General features: G+C 41.0%; 1 protein-coding gene and 1 non-coding gene across 2 annotated transcripts in view; both read left to right on the top strand.

Annotated features, from left to right (window-relative positions):
- LOC115897038 overlaps positions 1–17,283 on the top strand; it is a 119,662-nt gene extending 102,379 nt beyond the window's left edge. The window contains exons 3-4 of the mRNA XM_030929611.1: positions 9,504–9,655; positions 17,232–17,283. Of these exons, the coding sequence (XP_030785471.1) occupies positions 9,504–9,655; positions 17,232–17,283 (204 nt within the window). The remainder of the gene's footprint in view (positions 1–9,503; positions 9,656–17,231) is intronic.
- On the top strand, positions 10,106–10,209 carry LOC115897206. Its single transcript, XR_004057134.1, has one exon. It is a non-coding gene; the product is annotated as a small nucleolar RNA U13 (small nucleolar RNA).
- Positions 17,284–17,745: the final 462 nt, after the last annotated feature.

The raw sequence follows: 17,745 nt of genomic DNA on the forward strand, positions 1-17,745 counted from the left end.
TTGTATCTTAGGAAGAACTAATGACTTTAGCATAAACTGCTAAAGTGATTCATGGAAAGTCATATGCAAATTATTATAAACCAAAAAGAAATCAGAGAGAAACCCATATTTTATATTTTAGTTCTTCTCTGTCATCAGAGGTGATTTTAAAAATTTCAACCTGAGAAAACAGATTTTTTTTATACAAAGGAAAAAAAGTTAAAAAAAAATTTATGTATACGTGAATATATTTATTTTGTTGAAGAAATGTTCTTTTTTTTGTTTTTTTTTGAGATGGAGTCTTGCTCTGTCACCCAGGCTGGAATGCAGTGGCACAATCTCAGCTCACTGCAACCTCTGCCTCCCCAGTCAAGTGATTCTCCTGCCTCATCCTCCCAAGTAGCTGGGATTACAGACAAACGCCACCATGCCCGGCTAAGTTTGTATTTTTAGTAGAGATGTGGTTTCTCCATGTTGGTCAGGCTGGTCTCAAACTCCCAACCTCAGGTGATCCACCTGCCTCAGCCTCCCAAAGTGCTGGGATTACAGGCATCAGCCACTGTGCGCATGTGCTCACGGCCTGGAGTAATATTCTTTAAATAAGGATGAGCTAGAATGGAGACAGATGACCATAACTGCTTTTTTTCCCTAGCAATTCCGCCACTATTCAACTTTCCATTAACTGGAAGCAATTCATAGAATTAAGATTATATTGGCCAGGCGTGGTGGCTCACGCCTGTAATCCTAGCACTTTAAGAGGCTGAGGTGAGCAGATCTCTTGAAGTCAGGTGTTCAAGACCAGTCTGACAAACATGGTGAAACCCTGTCTCTACTAAAAATACAAAAATTAGCCAGGATGGTGGCAGGTGCCTGTAATCCCAGCTACTCAGGAGGCTGAGACACGAGAATCGCTTGAACCCAGGAGATGGAGGTTGTAGTCAGCCAGCCACTCCACTCTAGCCTGGGCAACAGAGCTGTCTCGAAAGAAAAAAAAACTTACTCTTAGGTTTATTTTCCAGATTATCTGCAAAACTTCTGGATAACTGACATCTCCCTAAATGTGATATTCTGATACACCCCATCTTCTGATGTTTAAATTATAACCTGTGACAATACTTCTAGATTTCAAAACAATAGTGATTAAACATTCAACAGTTACCTTCTAAATATGATCTTTCTTCCACTTACCTAACCCAATACTTTCAATTCTATCAGGCAAGAAAAATATCTTTCTACCTCTTGGGACTCATAGAAAATAAGTTGAAAGATAGTAAGACTTCTGTTGGAAAAATAATTTTTAAAGATGTTCCCCCCACCCAGAACAGAGGCCATGAGGATTTAAACAAGTGAAGCCAAGGTCCACTGATTTTTAGGGGTCTTACAGTTTGAAACGGTGTCTTTTAAATTCATTTATTCGGCCGGGCGCGGTGGCTCAAGCCTGTAATCCCAGCACTTTGGGAGGCCGAGGCGGGCGGATCACGAGGTCAGGAGATCGAGACCATCCTGGCTAACACGGTGAAACCCCGTCTCTACTAAAAATACAAAAAATTAGCCGGGCGTGGTGGTGCGCGCCTGTAGTCCCAGCTACTTGGAGGCTGAGGCAGGAGAATGGCGTGAACCTGGGAGGCGGAGCTTGCAGTGAGCCAAGATCGCGCCACTGCACTCCAACCTGGGTAACACAGCGAGACTCCGTCTCAAAAAAAAAAAAAAAAAATTCATTTATTCAAATTATTATGTCTGCAGAATACTGCACGTACTCATTCTGTTTTTCAGAATGTACATGCTGTCATTTATTAAATAAGTAAATTTTAATAACTTTCATTAATTTTTTTTTTTTTTTTTTTTTTTTGAGACGGAGTCTCGCTCTGTCGCCCGGGCTGGAGTGCAGTGGCCCGATCTCAGCTCACTGCAAGCTCCGCCTCCCGGGTTTACACCATTCTCCTGCCTCAGCCTCCCGAGTAGCTGGGACTACAGGCGCCCGCCACCTCACCCGGCTAGTTTTTTGTATTTTTTAGTAGAGACGGGGTTTCACCATGTTAGCCAGGATGGTCTCGATCTTCTGACCTCGTGATCCGCCCGTCTCAGCCTCCCAAAGTGCTGGGATTACAGGCTTGAGCCACCGCGCCCGGCCCATTAATTTTTTTTTTTTTTTTGAGACAGAGTATCCCTCTGTCACCCAGGCTGGAGTACAGTGGCTCACTGCAACCTCTGCCTCCCAGATTCAAGTGATTCTCCTGCCTCAGCCTCCCGAGTAGCTGGGATTATAGGCATGCACCACCACACCCAGCTAATTTTTGTATTTTTAGTAGAGATGGGGTTTCACCATGCTGGTTAGGCTGGTCTGGAACACCTGACTTCAGTTGATCTGCCTGCCTCAGCTCCCAAAGTGCTGAGATTACGGGCGTGAGCCTTAATTTTAATAAACATAATTATTGTTGAAATTGTTAGTTGTGATAATGGCATGATGGTTAGGCAAAAAAAAAGTTGTCAGAAACACATTCTGAAGAAATTATAAACCTCACAAGGTGGCTCACACCTAATCTCAGCACTTTAGGAAGCCGAGGTGGGAGGATTGCTTGAAGCTGGGAGTTTGAAACCAGCCTGGGCAACCAAGTGAGACCCCATCTCTACAAAAAAAAAAAATTTGAAGAACTTATAGATTAATTGTTATGATGTCTGAGACTTGATTTAAAATATTCCAGCCAAAAATAAGGCAAGACAGGTAAAAATAAGATTAGCAAAATATTGATAATTGTTAAAGTTGGCTGATAGGTACATAGAGGTTGATTATGTGGTTTACTGTTGTGTATGCTTTAAGTTTTCTATAATAAAATATTTTAAAATTGCACACTGTTATTTTGCTCTTCTTATTATATCATCACGTTTTTGCCCCTCCTCGATCATATCCCATGGCGTATATCCTATTGGAGAAATTCTCCTTGAATCCTTATTCCAGGGAAAGAAAGAAAGAACCAAAGAGCCCATGTGGATTCAGCCAGGAGCCAGACTCCATGTGCTGGTCACTTCTTTAGCTTTCAACTTCCTGCTAAGCCACAGGTGTCTCATGAGGATATTTATTTATTTATTTATTTATTTATTTATTTATTTTTATTTATTTATTTTTGAGAGGGAGTTTTGCTCTTGTCACCCAGGCTGGAATGCAATAGCATGATCTCAGCTCATTGCAACCTCCACTTCCCAAGTTCAAGTGATTCTTCTGCCTCAGCCTTCGGAGTAGCTAGGATCACAGGTGTGGGCCACCATATCCGGCTAATTTTGTATTTTTAGGAGAGACAGGGTTTCACCATGTTGGCCAGGCTGGTCTCAAACTCCTGACCTCAGGAGATATGCCTGCCTCGGCCTCCCAAAGTGCTGGGATTACAGGCGTGAGCCACCACACCCAGCCAAGACTTTATCTGATAATAAATGTTCTCGCTTCTGCAAAGTACCTAAAGCTATATGAGTTATAGAGCATTGCCTGTAAACAGTTGCAGTGTATATAGTTGCTCAAGGATTTCTATAAACTTGTGCTTAAAATTTACTATACGAGCTCTCCGGGTAATTTACTATGGATGCTGTGGTTCTTGAGAACCATAAAGAATGGTGTGATACTTGTATGATAGTGACACAGAGAACATGAATTCTTGAAGACCCTGACTTTATCAGGAGCAGCTTCAACATGGGGAAGATTTTTTTTGAACAAATAGTGATAAAGAATCATTCACAAGTAAATGAGATCTGTAAGAATGACATTTGCTTCATACAAAAGCCTCAAGGAAACAAGGTACCTGGAGCTTAATGCAGAAAGAAAGCTCACATATGGCGATTTTCCCAAATAGGTATATAGTTACTGTAGAAAATCAATTAAAACTTTTGGCATTAAAAAGTATTAAAAAGTGGCTAAGTCATAAAGCATTCTTTACCCTCATGAATGTTAGATTTATAGGTGCTTAGGAACATTTCAATTACTCACATGTGGAAATAATGCTGGCTGTCCTCCCTGAAAGCTGTCCCTCAAAACCAAATCCTTAGTTTTGTGACTATTATCTAACCCTGGCCTGGGAGCTCCCCGAGGACTAGTTCACTTACTGGAAAGGATGTCTTCTGGGGCAGAGTGACCTCAACAAAAAGACTTAAAATAATCTCATTGGGAGCAGTGAAAGGGAAGAGGGCTGGTTAACTTGGAAATGGAAAGCTAAGGTGAGACATAATAGTTACTTTCAAATATTTGAGATATTATTTCATAAAAGAGAGAGTAGACCTGTTCTTTGTAATTTAAGAGTGAGTTAAAACCAGGAATCGCAGGGTGCGGTGGCTCACGCCTGTAATCCCAACACTTTGGGAGGCCGAGGCAGGCAGATCTCGAGGTCAGAAGATGGAGACCATCCTGGCTAACACAGTGAAACCCCGTCTCTACTAAAAATACAAAAAATTAGCCGGGCATGGTGGTGGATGCCTGTAGTCCCAGCCGCTCGGGAGACTGAGGCAAGAGAACAGCGTGAACCCGGGAGGCGGAGCTTGCAGTGAGCCGAGATAGCGCCACTGCACTCCCGCCTGGGCTACAGAGCGAGACTCCTTGCCCCCACCCCCCGGCCCCCCAAAAGAAGACAAGGAACCAAAGTTTCAAGAACCCAGATTTAAATTCAACCTGTGAAGAGCTTTCTAACAATTGAAGTAGTACTTCAGTGGAGTAGATAAATCCTGGGAAGGGATTCATATCGAGGCTGCTTAGTCAGGTAGAAGGGATTTTTTTTTTTTTTTTTTTTTTTTTTTTTTTTGCAGATGGAATCTCGCTCTGTCGCCGGACTGGATGGAGTGCAGTGGAGCGATCTCGGCTCACTGCAACCTCCGTTTCCCGGGTTCAAGAGATTGGGTAGGAGGGATATTTTACAGTACTACTCAAAATGTAGTCCATGAAATGTTGCTGCTCCACACATTCTTTTTCTTCTTCTTCTTCTTTCTTTTATTTTCTTTTAAATTTATTTTATGTACAAAGAGCTAGCATGGTTTCCTTCACTGGGTAGATGACTTTGGTAATCTATTCAAGGAAGATCACTTAGCCCAACATAATGAAATCTACCTGTAACTTTGCATACTGATGGAAAAATTGGCAGCACATAATTTGGATCAAACCATGCTGGCTGGAGCAGAAGCAACAAGAACGAGAACCCTGGCCAAATTTTCATGAATGGCTCCCGTAGAGCTGCTATTGATGTATCTTGCTTTCAGGATTTCAGTGAGGCAAAGAGGCAAGAGGTCTGTCTCTTTTTCTTGAGATTTAAATTTTGCCAGGCGCGGTGGCTCACGCCTGCAATCCCAGCACTTTGGGAGGCCGACGTAGGTGGATCACGAGGTCAGCAGATCGAGACCATCCTGGCTAACACGGTGAAACCCCGTCTCTACTAAAAATACAAAAAATTGGCCGGTCGTGGTGGCGGGTGCCTGTAATCTCAGCTACTCGGGAGGCTGAGGCAAAACCTGGGAGGGGGAGGTTGAGGTGAGCCGAAATCTGGCCACGGTACTCCAGCCTGGTCGACAGAGCAAGACTCCATCTCAAAAATAAATAAATAAATAAATAAATAAATAAATAAACAAACAAATAAATAAAAATAATAAAAATTTGTTAAAAGGGTTGGGCACGGTGGCTCACGCCTGTAATCCCAGCACTTTGGAAGGCTGAGGCGGGTGGATCGCCTGAGGTCAGGAGTTCGAGACCAGCCTGGCCAACATGGTGAAACCCCATCTCTACTAAGAATACAAAAATTAGCCAGGTGTGGTGGCACGTGCCTGTAATCCCAGCTACTCAGGAGGCTGAGGCAGAAGAATCGCTTGAACCCGGGAGGCAGAGGTTGCAGTGAGCCGAGACTGTGCCACTACACTCCAGCCTGGGCGACAGGGAGACTCTGTCTCAAAACAAAACAAAACCAAACAAAACAAAACAAAACAAAAAAATTGTTAAAAGGATAGATCTCATGTTATGTGTTCTTTCCACAATAATACAAAATCCAGAATAGATTGCCATCCTATGTTTGTCAGTATATCAGAAAGGAACAGAAGATATTTGATACATAAATATGTAAGTGGTCTATATTTTATAAGTGGATTTTTTTGTAATTGTAATATGTTTTTCATTTATAGGAAACATGATTATAGATGTAAAACCGCACCTGGCCTTCACGATTTTTTAAGTGCACAATATAGTGATGGTCTCTAGGCACAATTTTGTACAGCAGATCTCTAGAAATTAATCATCTTGCCTAACTGAAATTTTATACCCATTGAATAGCAACTCAAGCATTTTCCCATTTGCTCCTCCCTGCAGCCCCTGGAAACCACCGTTCTACTCTCTGCTTGTATGTGTTTAGCTATTTTACATACCTTATGTAAGTGGAATCGTGTAATATTTGTTCTTCTGTGACTGGCTAATTTCACTTAGCGTAACATCTTCCAGATTCATCCATGTTGTCACATATGGTATGATTTCTTTCTTTTATAAGGCCAAATAATATTCCATTGTATGTATTTACCACATTTCTTTATCAATTTATTCGTCAGTAAACATTTAGGTAGCTTCCTCATCTTGGCGGTTGTGAATAATATTGCAATGAACATGGTAGTGAAAATACCTCTTTGAGATCCCAATTTCTCTGACTTCCACATATTATTTGTTACTGGTCCACAAGAGAAAGAGCTTGTACCAGGTCATAAATTCATGCACTGCTTCCTTTGTCAATAGAGCTTCGCAGGCCTGGCATGGTGGCTCATGCCTGTAATCCCAGCACTTTGGGAGGCCAAAGTGGGAGGATCACCTGAAGTCAGAAGTTCGAGACCAGTATGACCAACATGGCAAAACCCCATCTCTACTAAAAATACAAAAATTAGCCAGGCATGGTGGAGCACAACTGTAATCCCAGCTACTCAGGAGGCTGAAGCAGGAGAATCACTTGAACCCGGGAGGCAGAGATTGCAGTGAGCCGAGATCGCACCATTGTACTCTAACCTAGGCAACAGAGTGAGACTCCATCTCAACAAAGAAAAACAAAAGCCTTGTTATAAAGAGAAAATGTCAGTGAAACTAAACAATGACCTTAGTGTCATTCTTGAGTACTTTGATTATTGTTATAATGGAAAGAATTTATCCACTAAGTAGTTGATGAAACTATAGAATATTTGCAGTAATCAAATGATCACATTACAAAATATATATCAATGGAAAAGCAGTTTTAACACTAAGATCTATATTTCACTTCATGAGAATATATTTGATTGTTTTTTTGTTGTTTTTTTTTTTTTTTGAGACGGAGTCTCACTTTGTTGCCCAGGCTAGAGTGCAGTGGCGTGATCTCAGCTCACTGCAGCCTCTGCCTCCTGGGTTCAAGCAATTCTCCTGCCTCAGGTTCCTGACTAGCTGGGATTACAGGCACGCACCGCCATGCCTGACTAATTTTTGTATTTTTAGTAGAGACGGGGTTTCACCATGTCGGCCAGGCTGGTCTGGAACTCCTGACCTCAGCTGATCCACCCGCCTTGACTCCCAAAGTGCTGGGATTACAGGGGTGAGCCACCACGCACAGACTGATAATGTATTTGAAAGCTCATACCACAGTAGTATAAAGTTGTCAAAAAACATGGATCACTGCTGCTCTGTGGAACTTGTTATATGAAATCAATTAATTGTATCTGAGTACAACCACTATGGAAAACAGTGTGGAGACTCCTTAAAGAATTAAAAGTAGGTCTACCATTTGACCCAACAATTCCACTACTGTGTATCTATCGAGAGGAAGAGAAGTCATATACAAAAAAAACTATGTGTGTATATATACACACATATACATACACATATGTGCATATATGCATACACATATACATACATGTATGTATATACACACATGTGTTTTATATACATGTGAATATATGCATATACATGTATACATGCATGCGTGTGCATGCATATGCATGTGTGCATGTGTATATATGCTCATATATACATATCATACATGTATGATGTATCATATATAATATATCATACCTGTGTGTATATATGCGCATATATACATACATGTGTATATATGTATATGTGCGCATGTATACACACGCATGTATGTGTACATATATGCATATAAACATACATGTATGATATGTATATGCATATATACATGCGTGTGTATATATATACACACACACACATATATATATATATACATGGCATACTACTCAGCCAAAAAATCAACAAAATAATGCCATTTGCAGCAACCTGGATGGAATTGGAGAACATTATTCTGAGTGAAGTAACTCAGGAATGGAAAACCAAATATCGTATGTTCTCACTCATAAGTGGGAGCTAAGCCATGAGGACGCAAAGGCAGAAAGATGATACAATGGACCCTGGGGACTCAAGGGGAAGGGTGACAGTGGGGCAAGGGATAAAAGACTACACATTGGGTACAGTGTACACTGCTTGGGTGTTGGGTGCACCAAAATCTCAGAGATCACTACTAAAGAACTTATCCATGTAACCTAACACCACCTGTCCCCCAAAAATCTATTGAAATTTTTTTTAAATGAAAAAAGTACCTGACAGAAATGCTCAATAAATATTATTTATCATTAAAAAAATGTATCTACACTGAGAAGAGCCTGTAAGTGGACTAAATAATACATATTGCGTATGTACATGTGCTGCTGTTTGAGAATATAAAGATTCTGTTATGATTATAAAATAAGAATGCAGGCCGGGCACGGTGGCTCACACCTATAAACCCAGCACTTTGGGAGGCCAAGGTGGGCAGATCATTTGAGGTCAGGAATTCGAGACCAGCCTGGGCAACATGGTGAAACCCTGTCCCTGCTAAAAATACAAAAATTAGCCAGGTGTGGTGGCACATGCCTGTAATCCCAGCTACTCAGGAGGCTGAGGCAGGAGAATCGCTTGAACCCAGGAGGCAGAGGTTGCAGTGAGCTGAGATTGTGCCACTGCACTCCAACCTGAGCAACAGAATAAGACTCTGTCTCAAAAAAAAAAAAGGAAAAAAAAGCATTTAAAGTGCTACTGAATTAAAAGTAGCTTTTAATTAATATGTATTTTCCCAAGCAATATGTACTAAAAATATCATTTCTGTTACATGGAGATTCAAACACTTTTTATGTAGTGAGTGTCTTTACACTGATAAGTTTGCTAATAATCCAGGGCCTCTTCATACGGCTGTGCAGTTTGTGCACTGCACATAACGCTGGGTGAGCTCCAGCCCCCATGTACTAACCCAGCCATCAGCCCAGTGAAACTGCATCATGTGTAAGGGGACCAACTGTCCCGGTTTGCCCAGGACTAAAAGGCTTCCCAGGATATGGGACTTTCAGTGCCATACCCAGCACGGTCCTGGGAAAACCACCCTAATTAGAGCACAGACATGCCATATGTACTAGCTTCAGCCTTGGAATCCTTTCTCTAGAACTATAAGCCTAAAATAGCTGAAATGATGAAGCCATTTTTATATCACTTCTTTTCTCTTTATGTTTTAAAGGTGAGAGAACCATGTAATCATGCCAACATCCTGACCAAGCCCGATCCAAGAACCTTCTGGACTAATGATGATTCAGGTATTATTGGAAAAATACAGTCTGTTTCCTGTTATGTACAGGATGCATTCTGTAGTAAAGCTCTAACAAAGGCAAGGTTTGGGGGAAAATTTTGTTTGTTTGTTTATTCTTACCTAACCCGACACTCGAATACACTTTGTAATTAATGAATTTGGTTTTTTTTTTTTTTTTTTTGAGACAGAGTCTTACTCTGTCACCCAGGCTAGAGTGCAGTGGTGCGATCTTGGCTCACTGCAACCACCACCTCCAGGGTTCAAGTGATTCTCCTGTTTCAGCCTCCCAAGTAGCTGGGACTACAGGCTTGAGCCACTGTGCCTGGATAATTTTTGTATTTTTAATGGAGAGAGGATTTCACCATATTAGCCAGGCTGGTCTCGAACTCCTGACCTCAGGCAATCCGCTGGGCTTGACCTCCCTAAGTGCTGGGAATACAGGTGTAAGCCACCACGGCCGGCCTTGCAATCAATTTTATCCTAAAAGTCCTTTTGTTATATCTTCTTTTCAGTATCTAAAACATATATACTAGATCCCTTTGTCATTTATAAGTATGATGATTGGGTTTTCACGTCCCTGTGTGAGATATGTCTCCTTCAAGCCTTGTTATGATGTCCGCACATTACCTGCCTGTCATTAAAAAAAAAATACATATATATATCATCAGGTACAGCTTTGTGGATTGTGAAGCATATTTAAGTATTGGGAGGAATAATGAAGGAATGAGTCTATTTGCTGAAATGGAAGACAGAGGAGTCGAATAAAGTGGGCAAATACATGAGTCCAAGTTTGTCTTCTAGGGCAAGGAAGAGATTTGAAAACCTAGGGTGAATCATACTTCAGAATACTTATGGGAGGGCATGTATGACTTGTACTATGATATTAGGGCTATACATCTAATCAGAATCAGAGGAATGCCACTTTATGAGATCGAAGAATATGCTTCAGGTTATATGATAAGAAATTATGTTTAGACAAAGACAAGTTCATAGCAAATAGAAGACATTTAAAAATTATTTATCACAAACAGACATGAGCCATGAGGCCTAATTGCACAAAGCAGACACTAGAAATAAAAGGGTAGGTGAAGGAAAACGGAGCTAAAACAATTAAGAGGGTGATAATAGAGCTTTCACCTTTTCTAGTGAAATAGGTCTAATGAAATAGAAAACTCATGCTGATATCTGATATTTGTATTATGCCTCATGCTTTTATAAGGGGTATTCACAGAAATCTAATGTAGTGTTTGCCGCAATCCCTTGAAATAGGAGGGACAGCCCTTTCTTGTTACGCCTCTACTAGAAATGAAATAATAAGCTGAACAGGTTAGCTGACATATTCAAAGCTCGCAGCCAGAAAACACCAAAACTGGGAGAATGGAAAGTGGACTGCCCAGTTCTATAGCACGCTTCCTAGAAACAGCTCTCCTGGCAGAAACAGCTTGGGCTAAATCTGTGCTATAATCTGTTCTTCATAAAAGGGAGTCAGAGACTGTGCCTAACAGGAGGACTTGAGAAGGAAAGTGAGAAACTCTCTGATGGCTTTTTTTTTTTTTTTTTTCCCAAAGACCAGAATTATGGTCTAAACATTATCAATTTCATCTGTCAAAAAATTTTTTTCTGTCTTGTTTTATTATGTCTTTTGAAGAAAGAAGAAAAAACATAAAAGTGAATTAGCCTATTTATGCCATCATTTCAGCCCATTAGCAGTATACCACCACAATAAACAAGCCATCTGCTGGCTAATACTGCTATTAAGATCTACAGCACATGTGTTATGAAGAAGCAATGTAGAATGAAACATTACCAAAGAAACATAAATGATTCTTGATGTTATGTAAAGAAAATGGAAAGGGAGGAAAATCCGTACAGGACAGGTCTAGAAAATGGTGCTTGACCAGCAGCCCTCGGGACTGCTCTATCTATGAAGTAGCCATTCTTTATCACTTTACTTTCTTAATAAACTTACTTTCACTTGAAAGAAAGAAAGAAAGAAAGAAAGAAAGAAAGAAAGAAAGAAAGAAAGAAAGAAAGAAAGAAAGAAAGAAAGAAAGAAAGAAAAGAAAAGAAAAGAAAAAGAAAATGTTGGTTGGACACTTTTAGAACCTAAAGAAATTTTTTTTTTTTTTTTTTTTTTTTTTTTTTTTTTTTTTTTTGAGATGGAGTCTCGCTCTGTCACCCAGGCTGGACTGCAGTGGCCGGATCTCAGCTCACTGCAAGCTCCGCCTCCCGGGTTCACGCCATTCTCCTGCCTCAGCCTCCCGAGTAGCTGGGACTACAGGCGCCCGCCACCTCGCCCGGCTAGCTTTTTGTATTTTTTAGTAGAGACGGGGTTTCACCGTGTTAGCCAGGATGGTCTCGAACTCCTGACCTCGTGATCCGCCCGTCTCGGCCTCCCAAAGTGCTGGGATTACAGGCTTGAGCCACCGCGCCCGGCCTTTTTTTTTTTTTTTTTTTTTTGAGACGGAGTCTCGCTCTGTGGCCCAGGCTGCCGTGCAGTGGCCGGATCTCAGCTCACTGCAAGCTCCGCCTCCCGGGTTTACACCATTCTCCTGCCTCAGCCTCCCGAGTAGCTGGGACTACAGGCGCCCGCCACCTCGCCCGGCTAGCTTTTTGTATTTTTTAGTAGAGACGGGGTTTCACCGTGTTAGCCAGGATGGTCTCGAACTCCTGACCTCGTGATCCGCCCGTCTCGGCCTCCCAAAGTGCTGGGATTACAGGCTTGAGCCACCGCGCCCGGCCTGAACCTAAAGAAATTATGTTACGGGCTGGGCGTGGTGGCTCATGCTTGTGATCTCAGCATTTTGGGGGGCCAAGGTGGTTGGATCACCTGAGGTCAGGAGTTCGAGACCAGCCTGGCCAACATGGTGAAACCCCATCTCTACTAAAAATACAAAATTGACTGGGTATGGTGGCAGGCACCTATAATCTCAGTTACTTGGGAGACTGAGGCGGGATAATCACTTGAATCCAGGAGGCAGAGGTTGTAGTGAGCCAAGATTGTGCCATTGCATTCCAGCCTGTGCAAAAACAGTGAAATTCCGGTTTAAAAAAAAAAAAAAAAGTTACAAGAAAAACTAATGCAGAACACATCGGGAAATAGGAATAGAAATATTTCCGACCCACTCTTTTTTTTTTTTTTTTTTTTTTTCTTTTTTTCTGAAACAGAGTCTTGCTCTGTCACCCAGGTTGGAGTGCAGTGGTACAATAGACTTACTCGTTTTTATTACTTTTCCTTCATCAGTAGGGTTACAAAGAATGGCATGTCCCTCCTACAAGAGTTCATCTCATAAAAATCCTTCCCAGCCACCCACTTAACCAACTCACAAAGCAGGATCTATGTCTAGAGTAATTATTTTCTTTTCTTTTCTTTTCTTTTTTCTACCTAGTTGGTTAGTCCATTACTAAGAGCTTTTTAAAATCTCCACCTCTAGTGGTAGAATTGTCCTTTGGTTCTTTTAATTCAGTCAATTTTTGCTTTATATATTGTGAACCTCTGTTATTAGGCACGTACACTTTTATTTTTTTTTTTTTTTAATTTTTTTCTGATGCAGAGTTTTGCGTTTTTTTTTTTTTTTTTGAGACGTAGTCTCGCTCTGTCCCCCAGGCTGGAGTGCAGTGACGCAATCTCGGCTCACTACAAGCTCCGCCTCCCAGGTTCATGCCATTCTCCTGCCTCAACCTCCCGAGTAGCTGGGACTACAGGTGCCCACCACCATGCCCGGCTAATTTTTTGTATTTTTTAGTAGAGACGGGGTGGGGTTTCACCGTGTTTGTGTTGTGTTAGCCAAGATGGTCTCGATCTCCTGACCTTGTGATCTGTCCGCCTTCGTCCTCCCAAAGTGCTGGGATTACAGGCATGAGCCACTGTGCCCTGCCGAGTTTTGCACTTGTTGCCCAGGCTGGAGTGCAATGGCATGATCTCGGCTTGGCTCACTGCAACCTCTGCCTCCCGGGTTCAAGCATGGGTTCAAGCAATTCTCCTTTCTCAGCCTCCTGAGTAGCTGGGATTACAGGCACGTGCCACCACAGCCAGCTAATTTTTGTATTTTTAGTAGAGAAGGGTTTCGCCATGTTGGTCAGGCTGGTCTCGAACTCCTGACCTCAAGTGATCCGCCTGCCTTGGCCTCCCAAAGTGCTGGGATTACAGGCGTGAGCCACCGTGCCCAACAGCACATACATGGTTATGGTTATTATTATTTCCTAATGAACTGATCATTTTATCTTTAGGAAATGTCCTTGTTTATCTCTGATAAAAGTCTTTGTTTGAAGTCTATTTCTTCTGATAGATAAAGCCAGTCCAATCTTATAAAGCCTACTTTTCACATGGCATATATTTATTTTCCATTTTCTTTCAACCTGTGTCTTATAGTTAAGGTGCTTATCTTATAGACGTCCTGTGGTTAGATTTTCCTTTTAAAATCCTGTCTAACAATCTGTTTTTTACTTGGGATGTTTAGACCATTTACACTTAATGTAATGACACAGATTTAATTTTACTGTTTTGCTATTTGTTTTCTATATGTCCCTTCTCTTCTTTGTTTGCTTGTTCTTCCTTTCCTGACTTCTCTAGGATTATTTGAATAGGTTTTAGAATTTAATATTAATCTACCCGTTGACTTTCTAGTTATCCTCTTTGCATCATATTTTCAATGGTGCTCTGAAGATTACAATAAATGACTTCATTTTTATTTTTATTTTTTTGAGACAGAGTCTCACTCTGTTGCCCAGGCTGGAGTGCAGTGGCACAATCTTGGCTCACTGTGACCTCCACCTTCTGGGTTCAAGTAATTCTCCTGTCTCAGCCTCTCAGGTAGTGGGATTACAGGCATGTGCCACCACGCCTGGCTAATTTTTGTAGTTTTAGTAGAGATGGGGTTTCAGTATGTTGGCCAGGTTGGTCTCGATCTCCTGACCTCAAGTAATCTGCCTCCCTTGGCCTCCCAAAGTGCTGGGATTACAGGCATGAGCCACTGTACCTGGCCTACAGTAATTCACTTCAAATTTTCATAGACCATTGTCAAAATTTTCAAACAATGTAGGTGCATCTACCCTACTCTACCCTCATCTTTTATATTATAGCTGTCATATATATTATCTATATGTATACTAAACCCTACAGTATAGTGCATTTTTTTAAAAAAAGAGGAAAATTATCTTTTGTATTTATCCAGATATTTACCATTTCTGATGTTCTTCATTTCTTCCTGAAAATCTGTTTCTCTCTGGTGTCATTTCCCTTTAGCCTGGAAATTTTCCTTTAGGATTTTTTTTTTCAATGTTTTTATTATTTTTTAAGATAGAATCTCACTCTGCCGCCCAGGCTGGAGTGCAGTGGTGAGACCTCAGCTCGCTGCAACCTCCACCTCCTGGGTATAAGCAATTCTCCTGTCTCCTGTCTCAGCCCCCGAGTAGCTGGGATTACAGGTGCATGCCACCATGCCTGGCTAATTTTTGTATTTTTAATAGAGACAGCGTTTCACCATGTTGGCCAGGCTGGTCTTGAACTCCTGACCTCAAGTGATCCACCCTCCTAAGCCTCCAAAGTGCTGGGCTTATAGGAGTGAGCCAACGCGCCTGGCCAGGATTTCTTATAAGTCTTCTGGCAGTGAAATACCTTAGCTTTCTTTTGTCTACATGATGTGTCTTTGTTAGATACGGAATTCTGGGTGGCTACTTTGTTTCTCTTTCTTTCATCACTTTAAAGATGTTGGTTCTTGTCTTCTGGTCTGTAGAGTTTCTGATGAGAAGTCAACAATGTTTACATTATTGCTATGCTGAATGTAATGTGTAGTCTTTTACTGGCTGCTCTAATTTTATTTTTATTTTTATTTTTTATCAGTTTGACTATGATGTGCCTAGAGTAGAATCTATGTTCTTTGAGATATAGATCTCTCAGATTTAGGAAGTTAAATATTCTTCTAGTTTGCTAGTAGTTTTCTCACAGTTTGAATCTAGGTGACTTAATTGTTTCTCCTGTGGTTTCTACACTGCAGCATGCCCTTTCTTCTCTAGCACATCAGCACTTGGAAACTCTTCCTAACTGCCTTGAATTCTGATAAGTGCAAACACAAGCTTGAGCAGCTCCATAGCCATCCATCTATAACACCAAATCTTATGAGCCTGTAAATGGATTCTTTACAAAGACCATGTTCCAGTCATTGTTGCAGTATGAGTTTTATTATTGTAACTTTTACAGATTCCTGAAATGATTTTAGTAATACAGGAAATAATAGGTCGGGTGTGGTGGCTCACACTTGTAATCCCAGCACTTTGGGAGGCCGAGGCAGGTGGATCACCTGAGATCAGGAGTTCAAGGCCAGCCTGGCCAACAAGGCGAAACCCCGTCACTACTAAAAATACATAAATTAGCTAGGCCTGGTGGTGTGTGCCTGTCATCCCAGCTACTCAGGAGGCTGAGGCATGAGAATTTGCTTGAACCCGGGAAGTGGAGGTTGCAGTAAGCCGAGACTAGGCCACCAGGGAAGCGGAGGTTACAATAAGCTGAGACTGGGCCACTGCACTCCAGCCTGAGGAACAGAGCGAGACTCTGTCTCCAAAAAAGAAAAAGAAGTAATACAAATAATGACAATGTTTTTGTCATTTTTTATGGAAAATATATTCCAGTGAATGGAGTATTTTCATTCAAAATCAGTCATCATCAGAAAGTAATTTATTTAATGTAGTGTATAGTCTGTTTTTTGTTTTGTTTTGTTTTGTTTTTGTTTTTGTTTCTGAGACGAGGTCTCACTCTGTCACCCAGGCTGGAGTGCAGTGGCATGATCTCAGCTCACTGTAGCCTCAGCCTACTGGGCTCAAGCTATCTTCCTGCCTCAGCCCCATAAGAAGCTGGGACTATAAGCACATGTCACCACACCCGGCTAAGTTCTTGTATTCTTATAGAGACGGGGTTTCTCCATGTTGCCCAGGCTGGTCTTGAACTCCTGAGCCCAAGTGATCCACCTGCCTTGGCTTCCCAAAGTGTTTGGATTACAGGTGTGAGCCAGCATCTGGCCTGATACACAGTTTAAATAGAGGTAAATATTAGGGGTAGTTAGTCCACATTGCTTGACAGAAATAGAAGTTAAATAAAAACGTGAATTTGTGAAGAATTAAGGAATTACTCAAGGTAGTTTCATTACGTGAAATCTGGTAGAATTGCCTAGATTTTTACATTCACTGTCTTTTTGTGACTAGCGTTTTGACAGGACACTGCCTTTTGACAGGACTAGCGTGCTCAGTTGCTATGTGTAGATAGATATTGGTATACAACTGGAAAAGCAAAAGTCATTTTTTAAGTCTTTCTTTTTTACAATTATAACATAAAAGCGGCATATGCTCATCATAGGGAACAAAATGAAAAACAGAGAAAGGAAGAAAATTGATCACCTGTCATCTTACTGCTCACACTTTTGTTCACTGGGCTTAGAATTTCTCATGCATTCCCAGCATTTGTTCAGACAGTAAGCAAACAGGCTGCACAAGTTTAGTTTATTTCCTGTTATCTTTGTTTTTAGGCTTTGAAACCTGAGTTGTTTGTTTTTGTACACCTTTGTTTTTCAATCGCTGGTCCTGCAGTGGCCTGTAATTTCCTCTTGAATGAGAATTTCAAGGTAGAATGAATTTCTTCATACTTTCAAAATGTGTGTTTTTCCCCAGTACTATTATCGGCAACACAGATAATGTTCTTTGCTTAGAGAAAACCAGATAATGAAGTGGTTAAACAACAAGATTGACTTGCAAGGCCATTATTTTAGCTAGACACTGGTTTTGCCAGGTAAGAAACATAACTCTTTGATGTTTCCCTGGGCTATTGCTTGATGTCCCTTTTTAACAAGACAATTCTACCACTGGGTTTTTTTTAAATGTCTAGATTTCTTTCAAGCAAAAATTAAAGAGCAAGAATCATTACTGTATAAATTTTTCCCACAGGAGGAAATTGAATTTTTCTTTTTAATTCCAGGATTATTCATTGTTCATATATATATATATATATATATATATATATATATATATTACATTTATTTTTCTTTCTTTTTTTAACTTTTGTTTTAGGTTTGGGGGTACATGTGAAGGTTTGTACATAAGTAAACTCTCTCTTTTTTTTGAGAGAGAGTCTTGCTCTGTCGCCCAGTCTGGAGTGCAGCGATGCAATCTTGGCTCACTGCAACCT

This window comes from Rhinopithecus roxellana, chromosome 4, assembly GCF_007565055.1.
Source record: "Rhinopithecus roxellana isolate Shanxi Qingling chromosome 4, ASM756505v1, whole genome shotgun sequence".
NCBI classification, from domain to species: domain Eukaryota; kingdom Metazoa; phylum Chordata; class Mammalia; order Primates; family Cercopithecidae; genus Rhinopithecus; species Rhinopithecus roxellana.